Here is a 26963-nt window from a genome sequence, read left to right as displayed (position 1 = left end):
TTCTTATGTTGTGAGCTTATTTTGATCAAAATGCCACATATGAAAGCTTTGTGAGCATTCCAAATTGAAAACGAGTCAGTCTCAGGCAAGTCATTAAATAAGAAATATTCTTTAAGTTTCTCAGTAGTCAATTTATTATAATGGGGAATTTTTAAAAGGAGGATATTATTTCTCCAGGACCTAAGGCTATTTAGTAGAGTGTCTAAAGGCCCATTTACACAAGCAGATAATCACTCAAAGATCGCTCAAACAACAGTTTGAGTGACAGCTTTGAGCGACTATTTTGCATAAAAAATCATTGCTATTCAAGTAGCTACTCAGCTACTTAAATACCAATTATGTATGTTAATGAAACCTTCTCTGAGTGCATGCTAATAGCCCGAGGCTATTATCTGAGCTCACATCCATTGTTCTCCACAATGCTATCAGCACTCCCCCGTGGAGAACGACTGATAAAACTGATTGCTAAAATCAAGCTCACTTGATTTTAACGATCAGCGAAAAGAGCCCGAAATGCGCTTTCGCCACGCCCATTTACACGCACCCATTATCGCTAAAACGATAGCCGATTAGTGATCTTTTAGCGATAATCGTACAGTGTAAATGGGCTTTTAGGCTGGCTGCACACGGCTGTGACAGGCTCCGCTGCGGAATATTCCGCGGCGAAGCCCGTCACGGCGCCCCCCAGAGACCCCAAACTTATCAGTGGATCCGGCGTTCTGGGTCCCGCATGACGCTTCGGCGTGACGCGCCGCAGCGTCATGTGACATGCCGGCCACGTCACAAGACACGCCCACAGCGTCACATGACGCGGCCGGCCGTGTCATATGACGCGGCGGCGGTGGGCGGAGAGGTGATTTCACGCTACCTTCCGCTGTGTTACAGCGGAAAATAGCGTGAGCGGACGGCTTCAAATTGACTGCAATGGAAGCCGGCCGTACACCTGCGGTAAATAGAGCATGCCGTGGGCGAGGACGGGAGATTTCACCGTGCGGAATTCCGCGATGGAATTCCGCACTATGAGCATTGAGCTATTAGGTTCAATAGAACCTAATAGCTGCAGGCAACGCGGCGGAAATCCGTCAGTGGGAAGGAGGCCTTAGGCTATGGGTAATGAAATAGAGGAATGATCAGACCGTATAGAAGTGCCAATTGAGGAGGAGGTGATCGAGGGGAGTGTACCTTTATCAACCTAAATCTATTTGTGAGATGTGTACCGAGTGGAATAAAATGTATATTCTCTAGAAGTGGCATTTACACAGCGAAAAGTATCAAATAGGTTCTCTTTATGGAGCCAGGGAGATAAGGAGAGAGACATCCTAACTCTATGACCTGTTGAGTCCAAATCTCTGTCAGGGGCAATGTTGAAGTCTCCACATACAAAAAGTTTGCCTGATTGGAGATAACAGATCTTTTTAATTAATCTATTTAAAAATGGATTTGAGGAGAATTCAGGGCATAAACGTTAGCTATAGTGATTGAGACTTTGTTAATACATCCAGTCAAAATAATAAATCTGCTTTGGGATCAATCACGATTCGATAAGATTGAAATCTACACTCTCATAAATAGTGATCCAAACTCCTGCTTTCTTTTTAGCAAAGCGTGCTTTATGTTTGCATATTTTTTAAATGAGAATTTAGTAGAAGCGAGTGAGGAAAAGTGTGTCTCTTGAATGCAGAAGATATCAGTCTATAGCCTTCTTCCATGCAAGAGATTTTTTAAATGGGGAATTAAGCCCTTTCTTATTAAGTTAAAGAATTCTAAATGACATAGAACATAAATATCAACAAGCATATAAGAAGGACCCTCATAAGCATATAAGTTACTAGGCTTAAAACGAACCAACAAAAATAAACATAAGAAAACATTTTGTTGCTCACAGACTTAGAAAACGCTAACTCGAGCATTATCACTAAGATTGGGAGCAACTAGAACAAATAAGAACAGAGAAACAGTAAATATCACATGATAACAAGGGAAACCTGCTTTTTTTCGAGGGGGCAAAGTTCGCCTGGAAGGAAATATTCTTTTCATTAAGTGGATAAGAGTCAAAACCTCAGTGGACAGAGGATTTCTGGGACCATTCATGTGGTGATTTGACGGGTCTTCTGGGTTGATGGGTGGTTTGTTGATCTGTAAGTAAACCACATGGGGACAGGAGCCTGATGCTATCTTCAGGTTTGTTGATGATACATGTAGAGCTATCCCTTTGAATGAATAGCTTTGTGGGGAAACCCCACCTGTAGGGGATCTTAGACTCTCGTAAGATGAGTGTAACATTGGAAGAGTCTCTCCTAGCTTGGATCGTTGCAGCAGAGAGATCAGTGAAAAGAAGAATGCCTTTGAAGGTTGTGGGAATACTGGAAGCCAACCGTGCTGCCAACATTAAAGCTTCTTTCATGTGAAAGAAGTGTATTCTGGTTATGACGTCACGTGGCACATTGTCAGAAAGATGTTTAGGTTTCGTCAGCCTGTAAGCCCTATGAATAGTAAGCTCATGAAGTGAATTTGCAGGCAGTAACATTTTCATCAGTTGAAGTAGGAAGTCCTCGAGTTCTGCTAGAGTAATCCTTTCATGGATGCCCCTAAATTTTACGTTATTTCTATTGCTATAATCTTCACTAGTATAGTCTTGAGCAGCTCAGCCTCATCATTTAGGGAATAGTGAGTGTCAATTAGGTTGTTATGCGACTGGGTCAATTTGTTCATTTTATTTTTGATGGGCCCAACTCTCTCCCTAGATCAGAAATGGAGGAGCTGAGAGAGGTTAAATGTTTGTGCAAGTCACTTTGGATAGACCCTTTCAATGCCAGATCATTTCCTTTATTAAAGATTCTGATGTGGGTTAATTAGATAAGGGAATATCGAGTAAAGGGTCAGTAGGTTCAAGTGCTGTGTTTAAAGTTGGTAATAAGTCCTCCAGTCTAGGTCTCTGCTTTTCAGGGCTATATCAGGGTGAAGAGACTGAAGCCCCATTTAAGGCCTGTGCCATGTACTTGGGTGCCATCTTAGTCAACATTGTAGGACTACAGGAAGAGGGAGAGGCCTTTTGTTCACTCACCAGGTCTAGTGTGGCTGGAGGACTGCATTGTCGAGCAGGTGGATGATAACAAAGTTCTCAAGCAAATGTGATGAATCGAGTAGATAAAATGCCTGCGGATACACTGAAATGTCGCTGAAAGAGGAGACGACCGAGTGGGGCTCAGAAGGAAGTAGCTATCTTGGTCCACGTCCAGGACCCCCCCCCCCCCCTCTGAGAGCCTTTTTATGGTTAAAGGGTGGTATGTTTTTAAGGTGGCAAGACCATCCATTTACTCACACCACAACTCTAGTCATTTGCATATGTGGTTGAGATGTAACTGCATGCCAAGTTTTGCAGCAAAATGACAATTCCTTCTAGGTGCTTGATTTTTTTTGACAATGAGTGTAATTATAAAATCAACTTTAAGAAGTTCTCAATATTTCTGTATCTTCTCACATAATAGCAGCACTGGCGGATTTCTGTTCCTTTCACTGGGCCTCCTCCCTTAAATACTTAAGGACTCAACTATGCCAATCTAATTTCTCTCTACTTCTCCAAACAATCTGGAATGACTTATACAAATGGTCTAAAAAGACCATCACTTAGTTTGGCCACTCTACTATCTTTAAGATGAACATGTTACCCTGCTTATTATACCTTTTGCAAGCAATTCAAACACACAAACTGTGACTGTCCTGTACGCATGCTTCGCTCAAATTGTGGGTCACTCTCAAATAGAACTCTATTCTATTTTGTATTTCATCTGCCCCTCTATTGCTAAATTCAGTTACCCTTACAATGCTATTGCACCCCCTCATTGAAGCTACGCTTCGAGTAGTTAAACGTACTTTTCCTCATATGGATATCTCTCCTCACCTTTCTCCTCCTTATCCTATCCTAGATAACACATTCTTTCTGCCAGGGAAAAAACCGGGCCCCTTTCGAGCCTGGATTGGCGCTCACCGCACACAAGCTTGGCACTTTACAGTTAATAAGCTGACACTACCTCAATTGACGGCTACTCAAGAACGTTGTGCGCTTCCCTACTGGTCAGCCTGTCATTGCGACATTTCCTACTCTCTCTACCATCACCATCTCAGTATGATTGCCTTCTCACAATCATTGAATGCTTATGCTCTGATGCTCATTATCTTCGACAGGGTCTCTCACTCCTAAATAAGCTCCTTTTACTCCCACCAGAGGGTAGGCACCCCGTCTACCCCTATGCCTGGGAAAGGGACCTTCAGGTTAAATTCTCCCAAGATAAACATCTTCATTTGTACAGAATGACACATAACTTTTCCATATCTAGCAGGATTCAAAAAGCTGGGTTTAAGGTCATGACTAGGTGGTATGGCATACCCTCCTGGCTTAACTTCATTTTTCCCTCTTTCTCCCTCCTTTGCTGATGGTATGGAGTTTTTGGGATGTTGTCTGACTTATTACCTCAAGGTTTACAGATTATATATTACCTAAGTTTCCTGCTTTCTTCCTTCTTCATCTGTTTGATATTCCCCTGACCACTTACAAGAAATCAATCATTCAACGCTTGGTCAGTGCAGCTCATGCATGCATTCCCGCATTCTGGAGACAAACAACCTCTCCCTACATGTACCTCTGGTTTCAGAAAGTGTTGTAACTAAAGATTTGACGGCCTCTTTTCAGGGAAGTCATGACAAGTTTCTTTGTTTTTGGCACCACAGGCTGTGTTTTGAGGATTCCTGGGATGATTACCTTTCCCTTATTTTGTGATACTCCCTTCTCTGTCAAGCCTCCCCCCACCCCTTTTGTCCATTGCAGTTAGCCAATCTTGTTCCCCACCTACTTTTTCCTGCTCCCTTTCTTCCCCCTTATCACCCCCTCTCGTTCCCTGCTTCTATTTCTTCATTTTTCTTCCTGCCTGATACTCACTGTCTCAGCAGCTGCCTAAGACAATATTCTGTTGTACGGCTTTGTCATGGTTTCACATATTTAATCTGTCTCTTACAGTAATTTTTTGAGATCTCCATGATCTGACTATGACTTATTATTTGTTTTATTAGTTACCTGCATTCTACATGTTCAAGATATATAACCTATTTTGCAATAAAAATCAGACCTTATAATACCACAAGGGTGACAGGTGTCATTTTCATTAAATAAATGTTTCTCATTTCAATTGTCAGTATGCTAGGTAGGTAAAGTCATATAGATATATGTAACAGAATATCCAAGCCTTACCTAACATTGGCTAAGGGGCCTGCACTTCCAAAATTATCTCCAGGGCCTGTCTCATCTCCAGATGACTTTCGAGCATCAGCAGAAGAAGACACGCTGTTAAAACGCACCTTGTAGCTCCTAAAGACAAAGAGAAATTATTCTTTCCAAAGCATTTGATACAGTGCCGTATAAAAAATGGCATATAAAATGAGAATGCTTGGTCTGGGGGAGAATGTGTGTAAGTGGGTAAGTAACTGGCTCAGTGATAGAAAGCAGAGGAGGGTTATTAATGGTACATTACTAGTGGGGTAGCACAGGGGGCAGTACTGGGTCCTATTATTTTTAATATATTTATTAATGACCTTGTAGAAGGATTTCACAATAAAATATTAATATTTACAGATAATACAAAACTATCTAAAGTAATTAACACAAGAGAGGACAGAATATGGTTGCAAGAGGATCCGGATAAGTTGGGGGCTTGGGCAGAAAAGTTTCAAAGAAGGTTTAATACTGATAAACGTAAGGTTCTGCACATGGGCAGAGAAAATACATGTCACCATAACACGCTAAATGGGAAACCACTGGGCAAAACTGACATGGAAAAGGACTTAAGGATTTTAGTTAACTGTAAGCTTAACTGGAGCAACCAGTGTCAGGAAGCTGCTGCCAAGCCAAATGGAATCATGGGATGCATTAAAAGTAGTATTGGGGCACATGATGAGAGCATTGTTCTTTCTCTTTACAAGTCACTGGTCAGACCACACAGGGAATAGTGTGTACAGTTTGGGGCACTGGTACTCAAGAAGGACATATTGGAGCTTGAGCAGGTTCAAAGACTAAATTAATTAATAGACTGGGCGGACTACAATAGCCAGAGAGGTTATTAAAATTGGGGTTATTTAGTTTAGAAAAAAGATGGCTGAGAGGCGTCCTAATAACTATGCATAGATATATCAGGGGACAATACAGAGATCTCTCCCAAAAACTATTTATACCCAGGACTGTGACTGTAACAAGGGGGCGCCCTCTATGTCTAGAGGATAGATCATTTCTATACTAATATAGAAGGGGGTTCTTTACTGTAAGAGCAGTGAGACTATGGAACTCTTTCCCTGAGGACGTGGTGATAGTGAACTCACTAGAAAAGTTCAAGAGGGGGCCTGGATGCCTTTCTTGAGCGTTACAATATTACATGTGATAGTCACTGATTACTTCAGAAAGGTTGTTAATCCAGATATTATTCTGATTGCCAGACTGGAGTCATGAAGTATTTTTTCCCCTAAAATGAGGAAAACTGGCTTCTACTTAGTTGTTTTTTTTTGTCTTCCTCTCGATCAACATTGCAGGAAAATAGCCTGAACTGGATGGACACAAATTTTTTTTAAAATAAAATAATATGTTACAAATTGTTAATAATTTGAAGTAAATATAGAGTTTGTCATACAGCCACATATATACCAAACTGATTCTACCTTACACAGAAAGAATCACAATAGTGCTGCGGTTTTATTCTATGGATGCACAGGTTTATGCTGAAAATAAGAATGTACAGTGTATATCATTATTGGTACAAGTTTTGGTTACAGTCTAGTCATGTTTAGATTAATTAAGCTAAATTATCTATGAAACCTAATTAACATGATTTGTGACACATGTATCAAGGAACTGTCTCTTCACCGTCACATCAAAGTTTGACAACTGTTCCTTAAGTAGCCGAAGGGAAATTACGGTGACTGTCATTCTGTATAAATGACACATTCTATATATTAATATTTGATAAACACATCATGAGACTAAAGTCATTCATCGTTAGTACCGATAATGTAACATTTTTTGATGCAAATGTTTTTTTTTCTAATTACTGAACAGTACATTTATTTGTGTGTGAATGTTATTTTAAAAGTTGTATCATGTTTTCTAACCATGACTTCGTAAAGGAGTTTACAAGAATTCAAGAATCTTCTAAGAAGACCTCATTTGTCAAAAGGGTCTAGGATAAAAAGTGTCCTTTTTGCCCAGCATAAAAAATGACAAAACAGTTTAGACCTTTCGTAGCAATTTAAGAAAAAAAGTCAAGCTCTGATTGGTTTCTATGGCCAAAAATGACAGTTTTTATGGTTAGACAGCTTTCATATTCACTTAAACCCGAAATCGTAGAACATTTTAACAAACATTTAACAAAATGTCCAGCTTTTGGATTTAGGATGAACCACGCTCATTTTGCAGTTTGGTTGGTGGAACAGTCCCACATAAATGGATATGAGTTTTGATAAATGAGGCCAATTGTGTTCTAGGTGTCTGCTGCTTCGTTTTCATGTTAACTTACGTTCTCTCTTCCATATTAGAGTTAGGATTCCTCATCTCCATCAGGGCACAGCCAAATTTCTGTAGAAGAGAAAGCAAAGCTATTTGAGTTATGTTTGTGATAATGCAAAACCTGAGCATAGATGGCAAAATGTATTGTAAATCTATACTGATGCTACATGTAAGTGAAAATGTATGTTTCTGTTAAATAGCTCTTTAGTTATTATTCTCCTGCAGTGCCTCGTACCTTATCAGGCCTTAAAATAAGTATTTCATACAGGTGCTCTATACCTCTCCATTTTCTGGTGGGTCACCATTTCCAAAGGTGCTGGTCACCACTAAGACAAGAGTTTCATGCTCTAAATGCACAATGTCATACTCTTCCATTGACATGGCCTGAAAAGAAAAGTTTATACTTTAATAACAAAACTGTAACAAAGACAACAATAAATGAGACAATGGTAGACTGGAAAAATAATGAGGCAAACTTATTAATACTGTCAAATACTTAGACAGTACAAACGTAGTCCTTACATGTGCCAAATTTATCACAGCGACTGCTGGTCATAAATCTGGTGAACCTTTAGACTGTCTATTCTAACTTTGTATCACGTATGAGTTAGCATAGTTTAAACCAAAAAATTTTGGCATAATTTTGGTGCAATTTGGCGCACTTAGACCATGCCCCCTTTTCCATGAAGCCATGCTCCTTTGTCGGTCATGTTGAAAACATTGTCCCAAAATGTCTAAAATACATCATAAATGTTGTGGAAACTGTTAGACAGTATGTTAGCAGAAAACAGTTGAATTTTTAATAGTAAATCTGCCCCCAATATGTTTCTTCAATATTTCTCAATTCCAGTCCTCAAGTTCCTCCAGTGGTTCATAATTTGAGGATATCCCATAAAGTGAACTCTTGTGACAATTCCCGAGGCACTGACAAAGATTGTATCACTGGAGTTGAGAAACACTGATCTTATTGATGTTACTACCTAAGATTAGGCACAACAGACTTTTTTAATCTAAACTCATTTTTAGGTCCGTTTCAGATGAATATATTTAACTCCGTATTTGGTCCGTGTTTTATGGACTGTAATACGGAGCTAATCTAAATCTATATATCTATGTACATGGTTGTATTTTTCAGTTTTAACAAAGCATCATGACTAGAGATGAGCGAGCATACTCATTAAGGCGATTTACTCGAGAGAGCATCGCCTTTTTTGAGTACCTGCTGGCTCGTCCCTGAAGATTCGGGGGGGTCGCGGGGGCGGCGCGGCGGGGGGGAGCAGGGTGGAGAGTGAGAGAGATATCTCTCTCTCCCTCCCGATCCCCTCCACACCCCCCCCCACTCACCCCCATGGCTCCCCTGAATCTTCAGGGACGAGCCAGCAGGTACTCGAAAAAGGCAATGCTCTCTCGAGTAAATCGCCTTAATGAGTATGCTCGCTCAACTCTAATCATGACTCATTTTTGTTTGTTTTTTCCTTCGTATTTGCTTTCATTCATATTCTTATCTATTGGGCAAATAAAGATACGTATTTGCCTTGTAGAAAATAAAACTAATGACAGCAAATATGGAGGCAAATACAGATGAAATACTGATGACATACTTATGACGTATATTTGCAATGTCATCTGTAACATGTGCATATTACATATACGTATTATAGACGTATGGCAATACACTCATCTGAAAATGGACTTGCACAAGTTCTTCTCACATGCCCGTATAGTACATATTTTCCTCCAGAATTTCCCATCAATCCAAAGACATTGCACTTGACTTAAGGAATCATTACATCCTTTACAGCTTTATTAATACAAGAATTGCAATACACTGAGAACAATTGAATACTGTATTACCTTTGCATCAAAGGCATGCTTGAATATTTCACATAATGTTTTTGCATAGGCTTCAGATTTGCCAGTTTCAGTCGCATAAAGAATTGTCGCTTTAACTCTTTTTGCCATTGCTTGTCCCATTAATTTAGCTGAAAATTTAACTGCCCTGTAAGAGGAATATAGCAGATATTTAGATACGGGCAAACGATGCACTGTTTAGTCTGTGATATTGGACAAAAATCCAGTACTCACTTGGCTAACTTCTTGAATCCAATGGCTCGTTTCTTAGTCGGTGTCCCATTCACTCCTTTCCAAACATGAGTGTTCCAGGGGTCAGGCTGAATATACCAAAATATACGTACAGTCATTTTTCATTTATTATAAAATACTATACAGGAGTGACCAGGAGAAAAGACTAAAATGTCTGGAAAGTAGTTGCAACACTCTAATCTTGGATGACATGAAAAGCCAGCTGTAGCACTTCTGTGGTCCCGGTTACCCTGCTCCTTGCAGGACTTTTGGGATCCCCACAAACTCTTGGAAGTTTGTCACCCCCAGGTCTCCAATTGTTTGTATGTTTTAATCCAGCTAAACTGACAAAGGGGTCTGACCCCGAAACGCGTTTTCACATGCTGGCTTTTCACATCGTTCTTCACCACTTTATCCATGACCTCCAATTTATACTAAGTCCGGAGTGTTGAGCTTACTTTCAAGACATTATAGTCTTTTCTCCTTGTTGCCTTTACACCCATCTAGTTGGAAAGTTATCTGGCAGGCAGCACCTCTACCACTTCAAACATCTATTGTATCGCTACGATCTCTAAACCTTTTTGTCTAATCACCTTCCTCCGGGTTTTGCTCCACCCTTCCTTTTTTCTTCTATATATATTATACAGGAGTGAGGCTTATCTGCTATGTATTTTTTCAGTATTTACTGATTTTAGAACTGCTTTATAAAGGTGTAGCTATTGAGTGCCATTTGAACTGCATGTTAATCTTGCATTTATTGTATATGTTCGGTGGGACACTTGGACCGAACATGCTTATATGCTTGTATAAAATGAACACCGAACAATAGGCAAACTAATTTGCACAAACTAACGATTTTTTTGAATGATAACTGTTCCATGTAAAAGGGCCTTTAATCCTGCTGAACTATGGTCAGTTATAAGCAACTCAATGCCATTACAGTTACATTACACTGATGGTCATGCTACATCCAAACGTTAATAATGGTATACTTTTTATTTACTACAGTTACTGTATGTTTTGTTAATACAGTTGTATTGGAAAACAGTCAAGAGTTGAGTTGATTCTCTTACAGCAGATATAGAATGATTAAAAAGTACAATCAGACCACCAATGAGAAAAAGATTATCAAGTCATTCATACAAATAAACTAAGGGAAATGAGACTTAAGGCCCCCATACACATTAGAGAAAAGGGAGCTATTCCAGCTGATTATCATATGTGTATGCAAGCTAAAAAAGAACCAACTAGTATATGCGCTATTCTTCAAGCACTGACAATTAGAATGCTAGAATTAATTCCAATTATAATTGAGTTTTTATTAACAAAATTAAAACCATGCGTTTCAACCCCAGAAACAAGTCTGACATCATAATTGTCAGTGCTTGACGGGTAGCGCCTATACTATGATGGTTGGTTCTTTTTCTGCTGTTGTATGATACCTGGTTTGAGCCCTGGGAAAGGCCTTTCAGTGGATTGAGAAAGACTTGCACCTCCTCTTTGTCTCTGGCCTATTACATCTCTGAAGTGTTTCTATGTAGTTGTATACATCGTAGCACAACTTCACCCGGTGAGAGCATCCATCAGCTATTGTGCTTTATTAGTTCTATTAGTTGTATTGGGTTTATTACGCCAAGTAGGGCCCCTTGTCTTCCCTTCCCTTTGTGGTGGTGTTCTTCCCAGGCTCTTCTGTATATGTATGGGGGCTTAGCGACTCTCCCTGAACACATGATATTGGGTGAAATAAGGATCTAGTATGTTGAATTTTAGCATCTGATCCTCCTTGCCATGGAGATAAGCTTCCGCTAGAGATGAGCGAACGTACTCGGTAAGGGCGATTTCGCAATCGAACACTGCAATTTTCGAGCACTTCACTACTCGGGTGAAAAGTACTCGGGTGCGCTGTGGGTGAGCGGGGGGTTGCAGCGGGGAGTGGGGGGGAGAGGGAGAGAGAGAGGGCTCCCCCCTGTTCCCCCCTGCTACCCCCCACTCCCCTCTGCAACCCCCCGCCCCACAGCGCACCCGAGTACTTTTCACCCGAGTAGTGAAGTACTCGAAAATCACGGTGCTCGATTGCGAAATCGCCCTTACCGAGTACGTTTGCTCATCTCTAGCTTCCGCCAGAGTTGTCTGGCAGTGACTTACCTACCTCTGTCCATTGAAAACACATGAATGCTCAGCTGAGTCTAATGTTCATGTGTCTGGGAGAGACAGAAGAAATAGCTGATGGAAGAAATAGCTTCCTGAAAATACATTTTAGCAATCTTCATCCATTGGTCAGTTAATTTTATACATTTTCATAGAAACGTATGCTCTCTCAATATTTTGTGGCATTTCTAAATGAATTTTTCATGGTTATAATCTTATCTCCTACACTGTTTAGTGCAATATAACACATGCAAGACATATATATCATATTACCTGATATTCAAAGGAAGGTGTTAGACGGTAGTTGAGCATTTCTTGGTGAAATACTGGAGTAATGCTTCCAGACATCGGGGGTATTATCCAGACCCAGTCAGCAGGACAACCTCCACGACACCGATATTCGTTTTCCATATGTTTAATAAATGACTCTGTAGCAGAGTGATGATCTACAATTGTTACTTTATCACTCTGAGAAGAAAGAAAACAACTGATTATGACTGAAGAATATCCTCCTCTGCTTTTTTTCAGGAACAGCACCACACTTGTCCATTGGCTGTGCTTGGTACTGCAGTTTACCCTCATTCAAGTGAATGGACAAACGTGGAGCTGTCTCTGTGACAATAGTTAAGACAATTGAAGCTAAATGGAATGGGCAGAATATTCTTCTTTTGTCATGACTGTAATATACATATTCGTTACATACCTGAAAACTGTACAAAACTGCAATATTAATTTCCACCAGAGCTTGGTCTTTCCATAGCGAAGACATTTTTCTTGTGTCCAAGTTCATTCTTTTGGCAACTTCCTGCAGGAAACAGTTTTACTAAATAAGAACTATAACATATCCAGCACAATGGCCCAGTTTATTTTAGCGTACGCGAACAATAACATTGGCTATTACCCCATCGCTTCAATCTCTTCACACTGAATAATCCTTATTTCATGTAAAATATAGTCATCTCTGAAAAACTGATATTAATTGTGGGATTTACAGTACAATATCTGCCCCGCTAGCTGCAATGAAGAGTAAGAACATTCTGTTTGTATAAGTAGTATAGGGACCTCTTCACCATGTATGCTGTAAGGTTTCCATCCACGTCTGTGGGTCAGTCATATGCTTGGCTGGTTTATGTTTGTACTGAATAATATAGTTCCCTATACATCACATCATCAAAATCATGTAGTACACTGTTATTTTTTACAGTGGGAGTCAATACCAGATGTATGCAGCTATATAGACATACAGTCACATGAAGTATGCATCTTTCCAAAATGATATAGAAAAACATTTGACATGCGTTTTCCTATTCTTTTTAATCTTTTTGTTTAAGAACATTTTAATTAATTTTCTATTATATAGATGATGCTGTTTACACCAACTCTATACACTCTCAAAGCACTTTTAACCCTTTCCCCATATCTGCGATACATTTACGCAGAATGTCGGGTATGTATGGACTGCCTATCAGAACGCAATGTACTGTGGTATTGCATAATATTGTATGAGCAATCAAACTATCACAATTCCAAGGCCACTGTGGAAACTAAACAATCTTAGGCCTTAGTCAGACGGGCGTTTTTTCGTGCGATTTGCGGATCGCATGACGGATGCGCATCCGCAAATCGCGTGACCGGTGCCCGAAAATCGCCCGAAAATCTGCTCCTAGCCGCGTTTCATTAGAAACGGGCCGGAGCTGTCCAGCGCATTGCATTCAATGGAGCGGCAATACAGCCCGCTCCATTGAAAGCAATGCACTGCGGGCGAGTGTGGGATGAATTGTCGGGAAGGGCTTAAATATATAAGCCCTTCCCTGCAATTCATCCAGAAAAGTGTTAAAACAAAGAATATATATATACTTACCTGCTCCCGGCAGCCGGAGTTCCGCGCGGCCGGCCTGCAGTGAGTGTGAAGGGGGTGTGAGTCAGACCTGCCCCCTAATTGGCTCAGCGCTGAGCCAATCAGGGGACAGGTCTGACTCACACCCCCTTCACACCCACTGCAGTACGGCCGCACGGAACTCCGGCTGCCGGGAGCAGGTGAGTATGTATATATTTTTTATTTTAACACTTTTCTGGATGAATTGCAGGGAAGGGCTTATATATTTAAGCCCTTCCCGACAATTCATCCTGCGCTCGCCGGCAGCCCATTGCTTTCAATGGAGGCGGCTGTATTGCCGGCTCCATTGAATTCAATGGGCAAACATCGTTCTTCTCTGCCACAGCTGTTACAGCTGTGGCAGAGAAGAATGATTTGTCTTCTATATGTTCTCAATGGGGTCGGCGCTGCTGCCGCCGGCCCCATTGAGCGCATATAGAGAAGAGAACAGGAATCGCAGATCGCAGATAGGTGCGATCTGCGATTTCTGTTCTATAATTTATCGGCCGAGCGCATAAAAAGCGCTCATGTGTCCGATACCATTGCAAAGCAATGGTTTTATAAAATCGCCGGACGCATGCACATGCGCAAATCGCGGCAAAAAACGCCCGTCTGACTAAGGCCTTAAAGTACGTTTTTAAAAAGTTCTCTTAAGTACTAGAAAAAAATAAAATATTGTAAAAGTTTTACCCACCCTCCCAACTTCCTTGTCATCTCACCCAAAAAATAAGAAAGAAATAAAAGTTTGCTATCACTATGCCCCACAAAAGTCCAGATTATTAAAATAACACAATGTTAATCCTGCATGGTGAATGCTGTTAAAAAAACAACTATATATATATATATATATATATATATATATATATATATATATATATATATACGGTATATATATATATGCAATTCCAAAATTGTGCTTTGTTTGGTCAGACATGGCAGCAGAAAGCAATTTTTTCAAGTTTTTAAAGTATTTTATTTTTCCTTAGGTCATACTACATTTAAAAAAAATTATGTAAATGTAGTATTGCTGTAACTGTACTGACGCACCGAGTAAAGATAACATGCCATTTTTACTGCTTTGCGAACGTTGAAAAAGCAAACACCCCCCCACCCCCAAAATGTGTGTCATTTTTTCCCACTTGGAAATTTTTAAACGTTTTCTAGCCCATTGTATGGGACGTTAGACGATAGCATTGAAAAATACAACTCGTCATCCCTGAAAAAAATCAAGCCTTCAAGTAGCTATGTAAGCCAAAAATAAAAGAGCTATGCTTTTTGAAAATGGTGAGAAAAAAAAGTAATAGAGAAAACGATAAAGGAACTGCAGAAGGAAGGGGTTAAAAATACTCCTGTTTATGGGTAAGTGTGAACATCTATGCCCTGCACTGAAGATTTATTATAGTATTATTCAGATTTTGCCACTTCCCTGGGATTTACCTAAAACATGATAATAGAACTATGTTTAGCTTTAGCAATGGGGAATATCACATACCATGAAAAAAATGTTCCTTCCTTTACAAATGTAGCGTGCAATTTTTTTTTTTAGTTTTTGTTAATTTTCTAATACTGTCCACCTATCATATCAACATTAAAAAATGTAATGTAAAATCTAGTACACAGTATAAATTTAACCCATGCATTGAATATGACGTTTCATTATCTAATGCTACCAAAAGGTGGAGCTCTTTACCAGGCCACAGTACCTCCAGTATGTTATAGCGGGAGTTATCGCAGTAATCTCGAACTCCAATTTCAGTCCCCATGTACCAGCCACTGAAAGGACAGGCAGTAAACTCTAGGCCTCCAACCTCTAGTAGCAAACTAGACACAGCTGGTAATCCATACCACTTCAAACCCAGGTCTTTGAACCATTCAAACCTGAAGACCAGAATTAGAAAGGACATAGTATGTATAGTGGCACTAAATTTTATACACATAGAGACTCTATTACGTCGTATGTTGTAGTTCCTTCATTAATAATGGTATGTATACAAGTTACAGTATATATGAAGTAGCTGTTCATTTTTTTACAACTTTATTGCATCATAAGTTGAAAACTATGTCATGCAATTGATAAACAATAATGCCTGATTATGTCTTCATAATATGAAAGTATAACTAAACTTTTTCAAAACTTTTGACATTATAGTGATTTGTCAGAAGTTTTGATTGGCAGGAGTCCTACTGTTGAGACCTCCCCTGATCGATAAAACAAACAGGCAAAAGTGCTCAGCTGATCACTGCGCCCATTTGGCAGTCATTGCGAGCAGCGTATTGGCTCCATAGACTTTCTATGGAGCCTGTACATCACTCCGAGCAGTGACAGAAAAAGCAAAACGGGCACAATGCTCAGATGAGCAGTTCTGTTCATTCTTTTTAGTTAGCAGTGAGGATCTGAGCAGCTGGAACCCATCTCAGCAGCCAGACCCCACCGATCAAAAATCTGACCTGTCACTATGACATATCAAAAGTTTTTAAAAAGTTTAGTACCCTTTTAAATACAGCAGCAGAAACATAATACAAAAGCTTTCCCCTAATGAAGAATGGAAATTTAAGATCATACACAAAATATATTGAACATTTTCTTCTTATGAATATGCTAAGGGTTAAACTTGCCATATGTGCCATAACATAAGCACAGGTGGTGAAATGGAGGGCAGCTGAAAATACCAGTGCCTCAATCTATACTGTATAATGTATGCCCTCTATACTGTATATACCGTATGGTAAGTAAGTATTCACATGTATCAGAATGGAATTGGATCAGTGAAATTTGCTCCAGAAATGCAATACATTTCCTAGTAAAAGGCCTGCATGCTCATTGTGATGGAGAACCTTTAGTGCCTATGTATATAATTCAATCGTATGTGTATAACCCCATAATTTCAGAATAGAATGATCTGATTCTTTCCCCAAATGTTATTAAACGTATTTTATTTTTAAAGGTGGCCGTACACATTCATTGGCTGTCAGCTAAATTCTTATTAGGCCGACAACTGTTCCTTTCATACTCCCTCATATGATATATTCATATCATACCCCCTCATATACATGTAAGCTCGGTTCAGCCAAGTGTGCATGTGAGAGAGGGTCGAAAACTGCTGTCAGACAGCTCTGATGGCAGCTTATCTCTCTTGAGAACAAAAGGATTGTGCATGTTAAATTCAACATGCTTGATCCTGGTTTCCCCAACATCAGCTGAACGAATACTGGCTATACATCTAATGCACATTAGATGAGTGGGCAATACCTCCGGATTCGGCCAACCTTAGTCTTCTGTATATGGAGACCCGCTTGAATGATCTAAAACATGCTGACCAACCCCCAACTTTGAATGAGACCCTTTTACTACTGATATAGTTTCTGGTGGAACTATTACTCTGGACTGTATTAATAGATATCATATGAAAGCCTGCCTTGTTAATTTATATCAATATACCTTTTGCATTTAAGAAATAAGAAACCTTTCGGAGTATAGTTTCTGGTTATAGATGTTGCCAGTAGCGAACTCCGTTATATCGTATGAGAAGATAACCTGGTTTATACAAAACTATGTCTCAATCTGGAACATGAGTGATCCAAGTTCCAGCCAAGTGATAGACAGAGTTGGGTGGCTTTAAGTGGGACAACTATCATCTGATTAGTCACTCAAAAAAATCATTAAAGCATACACACAACTGTGTGCCGTTACACAGAGCGATAGTTGTTTACTTGTCCAATTTTGCAATCAGTGAACAAATTTAAGGAGCATTTACACAGGGTGAAATATTGTGTATTGACTAGTTATGGGGTGTGGGGTTCTTTGGCAGGTGTTTATTTGAAATTTTGACTCCTCCCTAATGCAAGCTTATTTTTTGTGAGTCCACGGAACTCATAAATATATGTGAGCAGTATTCGAGTGAACACTCGAGGTCACTGTACCAAGTGTTCCATCAAAGGCCAAACCAGCCAGAGAGCATAGCAATGAGGCTTCCTTCAAAGGCTAGCACAGGCTGTTGGCAACCAAAAAGCATTAAGTGGGAGGAAAATGCTAAAAAAAGCTATTCTGTAGGAGTTGCATACTAAACAAGTGCACACATCCCTGCAAAGTTGTTGGCTAGTCATTGAAAGTCAATAATTACTTGTTTACACCAGATGATAATTAATCAACTAGCAATTATTTTTAGTTGAGCTGAAACAAAGCAACTAGTGAACACATTCTGGCTTCTCACCCAGTCAGTGCCTATGTTTGCATAGAAAAATTGGCGTTTACATTCGTTCTATCAAACGACTATTCGGACTTTAGTTGTCCTACGTTAATACATTATCTCTGGGACAGAAACTGGACCACTGAGCGTGATGAAATCCTACTGTCGATAATACCTCAATATCTTTTGGATTACTATCTCTGCCTAAGGCCCAATGGTCATGGACGGATCTGATTTGCAGAATCCACAAATCAAGCCACCCATAGAGAAGCATGGGCATTCGCACATGCATTAAAGCATGCGATTTGTTTTGCGGCCCCTCTGGTCTGGAAAATAAAACACACCATGCTCCATTTCGGTGTGGTTCCTGCATGGACGGCTTCTATTGAAGTCAATGGAAGCCGTCCGATCCGTGGCCTGTCTGCAATTGAATTGTCACGGATTTCACAGGAAAGCAGGAGGTTTATAAGAAAAAAAAGTCCACTGCGAATGTTCGGAGGCGCGACAACTAGCACTTCCGCACACATCTGCAGTGAAGAAAATAGATGCCCTGGGCAAGCACACAGAGCACTCCAGATGGGTAAGTAATGTCCTTGGCCGCGGGCAGGGGCGGATTCCGAATCTGATCCACCTATGGACATTGGGCCCAAGTGTGACCTTAATTGGTAAGTATAAGAACACATTCATTTTTTATAACAATTCACAGCAAGGTGTCATTGCACAGTTAAGTTATTGCTGTCAGTAAGAGAATCATATCTTGCCGATATGATACCGTTTAATGGTTAACAAAAAGAAATTACATTACTAGCGCAAGCTTTCGAGAGTACTTAGGTCTCTTCATCAGACATGTTAATGTATCTTATCTAAAGATTTTTGGGGTTTCTCTTACTGAAGCAATAATATTTTGTTCTACTGGCTAAGACAGCGCCAAACCTTTTTCTTATTACAGTTATATCTTGCTTCAGTATCTCACATTTTTAAATTTAGTTAGTACTCTTAAATCCGCAAACCGCTATCTGAAACTACTCGTGTTTTGCTACACTATATTTAGTGATATGCACTACAATCAATACAAGTTTCTGGATTAGATTATCATACTTAGGATGTCGGATTTGGACCTCCATAATCATTTCTGGTGGGATCTCAAACAGTTCCGGATCATTGCCATCTGCTTGAAGAACGAGAGGGAGGACATCAAAACGGCCTCTTGGAGCTTTCCAGCCTTGCTGAATACAAATCTGCCCACAGAAATCATTTTAAATAAAGAAGATATAATCAGAAGCAATGCTCACCAGCAAGAGCCAGATCTGCAGAAAGTGTCTATTCACACGTCAACCCTCAGATTCTTACTAGATAAGTGATTAGCTTTAAGAGTTTTTTCATAGTTAGAAAAATGTCTGCTTTGCTCCATAAATAGCGTCACACTTGTCCATGGTTTGTGTCTGGTATTGTCACTCGGCTTTATTGAAATTTTTGGAGCTGAGCTACAATACCAGACACAATCCCTGGACAGATGCGGTGCTCTTTTTGGAAGAAGGCAGCCATGTTTTACTAACCTTGTCCAACCCCTTTAATATTGTGATTACCTCAGTTAACTCTACATTAGCTGGGTCCCCAAGCACTGAGCCATCAGGCTGCTTGTACCCTGCGTAACGGATAAGCTGTGTATTCCAGACCCTAAAGTCGTGTTTTGCGTCAGTCCTTTGGGGAAAAATAGTGATCGCTGATCTGTGAAGAGACATTAATTAAAAGACATTAACAATCATAAAGGTATACATAGTGGATCATTCCATGCCAAATCTTCACAAAAAAAATGAAATTTTCAAGCCAATTGTCTCACGCTTTCTTGAAATTTGGTAGAATTGTAAAAAGCATAAAGTAACTTACAAATGTAAATTAACTAAACTAAATTTTAGCCCTCTGTGATACACGGTATTCATACAGCAGGGTTGCAAACATGAAGGAAAAATGCGAATTTTATGCTTGCCAGGTCAACATAAGAAAATTCCTACTTTTGCTTCTACTTATGGTAGAACTTTCTCGGCTTGTTTTGAAGTTAATGGGTCCCCTGATGCAAAGTTAATAAAGTCCTCTGATGCAAGCACCAAGTCATGACTGACTCCTAGGGTGACGTAACATCGAGCACATTTTCTTGGAAGACTGTTTTTGTGGGGTGGTGCCATTGTTTTCCCCAGTCCTCTCTTTACTCTCCAGCAAGCTCGGTACTCATTTTACCAACCTCGGAAGGATGGAAGGCTAAGTCAACCTTGAGCCGGCTAGGTTATAATAGGTTAGGTTAGGATAGGTTATAAAGCCTGATTAGTAGGAATCCTGAGAATGGGGGTCCCATGTCCTTCTCTTTAATGCACCCAGACTGAATGAAGTGGTGGCCAAGTATATGCAATCGCAGCTCCATTTATTTCAATGTGGCTGATGGAAATATCCGAGTACAAATGCTCAGCTATCGCCAGCAGTTTCGCAGAAAGTGTCACGATGCATGTGTGATTGCCTCTCCATTCAATCCCCTCCTCACTGTGAGGGGTGCAATAAGCCCACTGTGTGGAGGAGAGGGGGATACAGGACCCCTTTCCCAGGATCGGTGGGGGTCTCAGCGGTGAGATCCAAACTGATCAGACTTTTATCACTTACCCTATGCATAGATGATAGAACTGTATCCAATACAACCCCTTTAACATGTCTCTAAACATGAATTGATATTGTAATATTGTAGGGGGGCCACTTTGGATAAAACACATTTTTCCATCCCTGTCCTCCTCACTTGGTAGGGTAGGGTTCATCAAACAGGAATTATGCCAAATGAGAAACTGACTTTTTGGAAGAATATAAACCCAAGTAAATCTCAAGTGGTTAGAATTAGATAACATGACCCACCTCAGGAGAAGGACTCCAGGATGTTTCAGATAGAAGGGAATAACTAACTAAAGTAATACTAGTCGATTTATGTATACCAGGGGGCTAGTTACAGAAGAAGGAAATTTTTAGCTTGATTGTGATAAACACAGAACAGTATCTTAACCCATTAAAAAGCTATTGTTCTCTTATTTCAACACAAAAAACCCATTGGAAGCCATTCAAAGTATAGGTAAACCACCCTAATAGCACGGCACACTGTGATATCATGTCCCATTACCTTTTTCCAATCCACTGTCTGACATCTTCAGACATTCTTATTGAAGGCTGTACAGCTCTGATGGCGGAAGACATCCGGCAGGGTATTTTTACTGCATATTACTGGCTGCTCTGTTGTCGGGGGCCTCTCCAACATTTCTCATACAGTACTGGCTCTAGCCAGCAGATAGCGCCATTGTATAATGGCGAAAAGAGAAAGCCCCCTAGGAAACCATGAATCCAAAATTGGATTGCAAAGGGTTAAGGGTCCGTTTAGACAAGCAAACGAGTGAATGATGTTAGAGTTCACTCGGGCAGCCCGTTTATTCAAGCAGATACATGGTTGGCTCAATGAAGTGAAAAGTCGTTCAGCTATTCACATTTGTTGTATAAGTGAATGAGAATGACTGAACGAATGCTATTTAAACTGAACAATAAATGAATGAATGAAAAATGCATGTGTACATAATGAATTTAAAAAATTTCACTGGAATGGCTCTTTAACCCAATTCAAGAAAATTTAAGGGTGAAAACATTTTTCTGTTTTCTGCTTTGAGTCAGTAATGCTGAAGTCTCACCTGAGGTTGCCTTTGTTGGTGGCATATTTGATGTGGTTGCAGATGTAATTATACATTCCATGTGCAGTAGTACAGTCTCGGGCATCAAAAACCTGTGATAGCATGCAGAAAATACTGTTATTGTCACTAAGATACATTATTTCTCATTTCCACAGAGGGAAACATAACAGCGACATAACAGGACATAACAGGATATATATCTGATACCATACTATGATTGCCCCATACACACAGTATAGCCACGTAAACACACCTGTGGGCTGCATTTCCACGAACGTATATCGGCTCGGTTTTCACGCCGAGCCGATATACGTCGTCCTCATGTGCAGGGGGGGAGGATGGAAGAGCCAGGAGCAGGAACTGAGCTCCCGCCCCCTCTCTGCCTCCTCTCCGCCCCTCTGCACTATTTGCAATGGGGAGAGGTGGGACGGGGCAGAGCTAATTCTCAGAACTTAGCCCCGCCCCCGTCCCGCCTCCTTTCATTGCAAATAGTGCAGAGGGGCGGAAAGGAGGCAGACAGGGGGCGGGAGCTCAGTTCCTGCTCCTTGCTCTTCCATCCTCCCCCCCTGCACATGAGGACGACGTATATCGGCTCGGCGTGAAAACCGAGCCGATATACGTTCGTGGGAATGCAGCCTTAACAATAGTGCATGGAGCCCCAATCGATGGCTATTAGGGACCTGTAAGCACTCAATATTCAATGTTTTGAAAGAAGAATACCCCTGTATAAAATCAAAAGCTCACAATGGTAAAGCATGATCCCATAACACGCTATGTGCTTCAGTGTAGCAGTGTGCGTGGCACCATTACAGATCCATATAACACAGATCCATAATACCATGTGTCCATGGACTCTAATACATATTTAGGACGCAGAGAAGGATACCTCACCTGCAGTTTGGACCACTGGATCCTTCCCACACAGCGAGCTGCATTGCGCCATGCGTGTTTAGCTCCATATATCAGCTCAGTATCACGAAGTTGGTAAGTATCTGTTTCTTCAATCTCCTTTCTTACTTCTTCCATTCTTTCTAAGTGAGCTTTAGAGCCAAATCTTCAAGAATAAAGGTCAGAATTGTTATACGTTCATGAAGTATGCAATGTCACTAGCAACAGGACTTGATTAATGATGACAATGTTACGTACAAATTAAATTCTCATTAAGCGTTTATGTATCATCATAGGATTCAAACAACATTAACTATTGAAAACACATTACTCATGTGTCACCCGTTCTCTCCGATTCACAGTGCTATGATTTGTGGTCAAAAAACATCTGACAATCATTCTAAAGATAAATAGAGTAGGGGCTCAGTGTTTAGTACTGTTGCCTTGCGGTACTAGGGTCCTGGGTTCAAATCTGACCAAAGGAAACATCTACATGGACTTTGTATTTTCTCCCCATGTTTGTGTGGGTTTCCTCCCATACTCCAAAAACATACTAAAGGTAAATTTAGATTGTGAGCCCCAATAGGGACAGGGCCCAGTGTAAGTGATGACAATCTGTGTAGAGCACTGCAGAATATATATGTACTATATAAATGAGTAAGGAAAGTTTTACATCTGTGTTCGAAACTCCGGCCGGAGATTTGATCACAGATCCAGCTAAAAATACTGGAAGAAAGTGCGTGCAGCCCTTTTTCTTCCGTCCAAAAGCTGGGCAGCTGGGCTGAAAGCAGATGGACCCCATTAATACTGCTAGCGATATTCCGCAACGGCCGTGGACAGGTGACCTTAGGGTTCTTCCTCAGCCTTGGGCCACTTCCACATGGGCGACATGATATGGACGCGAGGAAATCGAAGCGATATCGGATCGGTGGTCCATGCGAATGCACTGCGTTTTCTTGTGGCAATAATGCGATTTTGTGTAGCTACAAAGTTACACGAGGTGCTACAAAGTTGCACTTTGTAGCATCACATGCGAGAATTTTCAGGGGCTGCGGGCTTGAAATATAACCCCTCTCCCGAGAATAAGCCCTAGCTGCATCAAAAAAACAAAAAAAAACCCCACATACATCACCTAAGAAGCGCTGTCAGCTCCCGCCCTTGTTCTCTCTGGTCTCTGGTCCTTGTCTTCAGGCAATTTTCCCTGGTCAGGAAATTGTAAATCCCCGCCTCCAGGAAGCACTACCTGTGATTGGCTGAGCACCATGGCACTTAGCCATTCAGAGCCAGTGCTCAATTAACCAATTACAGCCATTCATTCAATCATTGGATGGCTGTGATTGGTTCATCGAGCGCTGGCTCTGATTGGCTGAGCCACAGCGCTCGAGAACCAATCACAGCCAGCCCTTCCTGGAGGTGGGGATTTTGATCCTCTGATCCAGGAAGGGCTGGCAAAAAACAAGTCCCAGAGGTGAAGAAGAGACGTGCACCTGAGATGACAGCGCCTCTTAGGTGATGTATTATTTTTTTTTGATGCAGCTAGGGCTTAGTTTTTTTGATGCGTGTTTTCATGCATTGCAATGCAACAGAAAGTAAGGCTGTATAGGAAAACATGGGCTACAAAATATTTGCAAATTGCGGCTGTATACAGCATGCCACGATTTTGTAGTTTCACAATGTCGCTGGCTACAAAACATTGCTCGTGTGGAAGAGCTCATAGGAAAGCAAGGGCTCTACATACATGCGATTTATATCACTGTTGCATCGCGACAAAATAGTGCGATCAAGTCATCCGTGCGGAAACGGACTTAATGGAATAGATCCGAAGAAGTGTATATGTATATTACACATACATATAAAAAAAGGCACAGACATGGTGTGATTAATTTGCACTTAAAACAATACCAGAGCAGAATGAAAAGAGGAGTAAATACTTAGTCCACTGTGAAGGTTTTATGGTTTCTAAATTGGTGTTAGAGGGTCACCAGGCCTGTGTGTTATCTCTGCTACAGATTTCTCATATGCTCCACTGTAGCATGAAGCCTCTTGAAGTGTTTAATCCTGTGTTGAGAGTGTCAAATATGGCTATAAACTTGTACTCCCAAATTCTTTTATGACACTCAAATTTGAAGTTGCCTTTTAATATAGTAACTTTCCTATGTTCTGTGTTGTGACCAAACCTTTTTCTTTGAGATGTAGAAGTAATGTTTTTTTACCAATATAAAAGTATACATTCTTAAGAGCCAAACTCCACAACTATTAAGCTCAATGTATGAACATGGAAGGAGGTGCAGCCGTAACGTACTATAAAATGCATTACCTTTTAATTGACGTGTAATATTGGTCAATGAATTCCTTGGCAAGGGGGAGAAGCTGCTCTTTAGGGCGAATATCTTCTGGCTTACGGACATACTGTGGAGGAGTCATGACAGCTCCCATACACATCTGCTGTGTACAAGATGTAGGCTAAAAGACAAAAACACCTTTTTTGCATAATATTCAGGAGAATCGCCATTTATAATAACGGTATGCATCATTTCCACCTTACCAATGGTAAATGTCATTCTGGTTTACAACATCTACATGAGGCATGTAAAATGTGCAGCCTATTACACTGAACATTTGGGGTTAAATGCATGTTTGTTGAAGATATTTAGAATGTTTTATTGTTTGCTTGTTCATATAAGTCCAGCTATTGACTTATCGCATGCCTCTGTACTTTATAAAGCGAGTACTAGTTAGTGTCCCCACTGACATTGTGTAACTCACCATCGAAGCCTTGAAGTGCAGTGTGTCATGCAGTACAGCATTCGTGTCCCAATTTTTCACTCTCAAATAACGAGGACATTTGGAAGGGCTTCCGTTCACCTGGCTCTTTGCAGGGGACTGTCTACCCGAGGCTGAAACCTGGAATTATAATCGGGAAACAATGCCAGCGCCCACAGGGAAGGAGAAAAAGGAAGAGAAAGAGGTTTTAAGTTGTATATATCTGGTTGGCAGCAAAATGAAGCTCAGACATGAAGCCAAAGCAGAAATAAATAATTCTTCACAAAAAGACCAACATCATTTCATAATTAACTAATTTGGTTGGCACAAGCAGCAGTTATGCAGACGTTATTGTATCTGATACTGTTTCACATATTTTTCCTTTTCCAACACAAATTACAGTGCAGGCAGAAGCCACAAATAACTAGAATCGTATTACATTTATTTAAACAAATGTCGGGAAAAACTCAGGTAGAAGGTATCATGGAAGAAAAATGGAGCTTTCCCATAGCACATATAATAGGTATAGACAGGATATCAAAACGGAATTGTTTAAAAGGGGTTTCCAGGTCTTAAAAATTGATGACCTATCTGCAAGATAGGCAACTGATAGCTGATGTGTCCTGGTACCACGGCTGATAAGCTGTTCACAGGGCCAGCTGTCTGTAGGAAGTAGATAGCAGTACATTGTGCGGTGGCCTGGTGTGGTATTACAGGCACAGCTCCAACTCACTTAAATGGGAGCTGTGCCTACAATACCACTGCACAATGTACTAACCTATCTACTTCATGTTTCATACATGGTGACAGCAATTCAGCAAATAGCTGATCGGCTGGGGTCCTTTGTGGTGTACCGCCAATCAGCTATTAACAACCTTTCTTCTGGATAGGTCATCAACTTTTAAGAGTTGGAAAACACCCTTTGTGTATTAGAATTGTTTCACTTCACTGACCCAATTACCCCCAGGTGTGCAGAAGGCATGTATGTGTATTGTTCCCATGTCTATGGAGATTTTGCTTGTGTATTTATCTCAGGTGTATAAAATAATGTATGTGTATTGTTCTCTAGTCTGCAGAAATCATATGTATATAACTGTCAGCTATATGAAAAGTGCAATATATAGTCAAACATTTGTAGATGCCCCATATAATGAGGAGGCTTGTCCATTTTACCATGCCCATTCTATCAAGTTCATAAAATCTTTCATAGCAAACTAGCAGCATACAACTCAGTGATCATGGCTGATAAGGAGCTCCACTATATTAAATACCTGTCACTCATATTAGATGAAGTAAGGAATAAAATGAAAACTTTTATTAAAGCACTTAAAATATTAGTTTTATTCAGACCCACTTTACACAGTATAGTACCCAGGGCTGAAAGACTCATTTGCTATAGAGAAGCATAGAGATGAAAGGCCAACAGAATAGAGACTAGTGGAGAGATGTTAATGCACTTTCCTTTAAATCTCTAATAACGTGCCTGTGATCAACATATTCTACTCTATGACAGAGAAATGATTAATAAAGTGCTGTAATAAAATCGAGGTTTTAAACTCATTCCAAACTCCAATCAATGTCGGCGATAGGGGCTAAACCAGCAACACACAACTTGGAGATGCACAAGGTTTAACCTCAGCTGGATCGGTTTGAAGCACACCACTAATGGACTCTAGCAGTAGTTGAAACACATTTTATAAGACATTAGCAGATGTTTAAAGGAATCAGTACTCAGTAGAGCTTTACAGACTAATGGTAGTTATTGTTGT

General features: G+C 40.4%; 1 protein-coding gene across 1 annotated transcript in view; it reads right to left on the bottom strand.

Moving 5' to 3' along the window:
* The window catches only part of NOS1 (nitric oxide synthase 1), a 90151-nt gene that overhangs the window by 27061 nt on the left and 36127 nt on the right, over positions 1-26963 (bottom strand). Inside the window, exons 3-16 of the mRNA XM_066601916.1 lie at positions 25198-25335; positions 24749-24894; positions 22435-22597; positions 21544-21635; positions 19423-19564; positions 18935-19074; positions 15353-15527; positions 12477-12578; positions 12047-12241; positions 9629-9714; positions 9398-9542; positions 7823-7927; positions 7554-7612; positions 5246-5362 (exon numbers count right to left, since the gene is read on the bottom strand). Coding sequence (XP_066458013.1) covers positions 5246-5362; positions 7554-7612; positions 7823-7927; positions 9398-9542; positions 9629-9714; positions 12047-12241; positions 12477-12578; positions 15353-15527; positions 18935-19074; positions 19423-19564; positions 21544-21635; positions 22435-22597; positions 24749-24894; positions 25198-25335 — 1805 coding nt within the window. The remainder of the gene's footprint in view (positions 1-5245; positions 5363-7553; positions 7613-7822; positions 7928-9397; positions 9543-9628; positions 9715-12046; positions 12242-12476; positions 12579-15352; positions 15528-18934; positions 19075-19422; positions 19565-21543; positions 21636-22434; positions 22598-24748; positions 24895-25197; positions 25336-26963) is intronic.

Source organism: Eleutherodactylus coqui, chromosome 5, assembly GCF_035609145.1.
Source record: "Eleutherodactylus coqui strain aEleCoq1 chromosome 5, aEleCoq1.hap1, whole genome shotgun sequence".
In the NCBI taxonomy this organism is placed as follows: Eukaryota; Metazoa; Chordata; class Amphibia; order Anura; family Eleutherodactylidae; genus Eleutherodactylus; species Eleutherodactylus coqui.
Note: the sequence above shows the minus strand (reverse complement) of the source record. Positions and strands in the feature narration are given on the sequence as shown.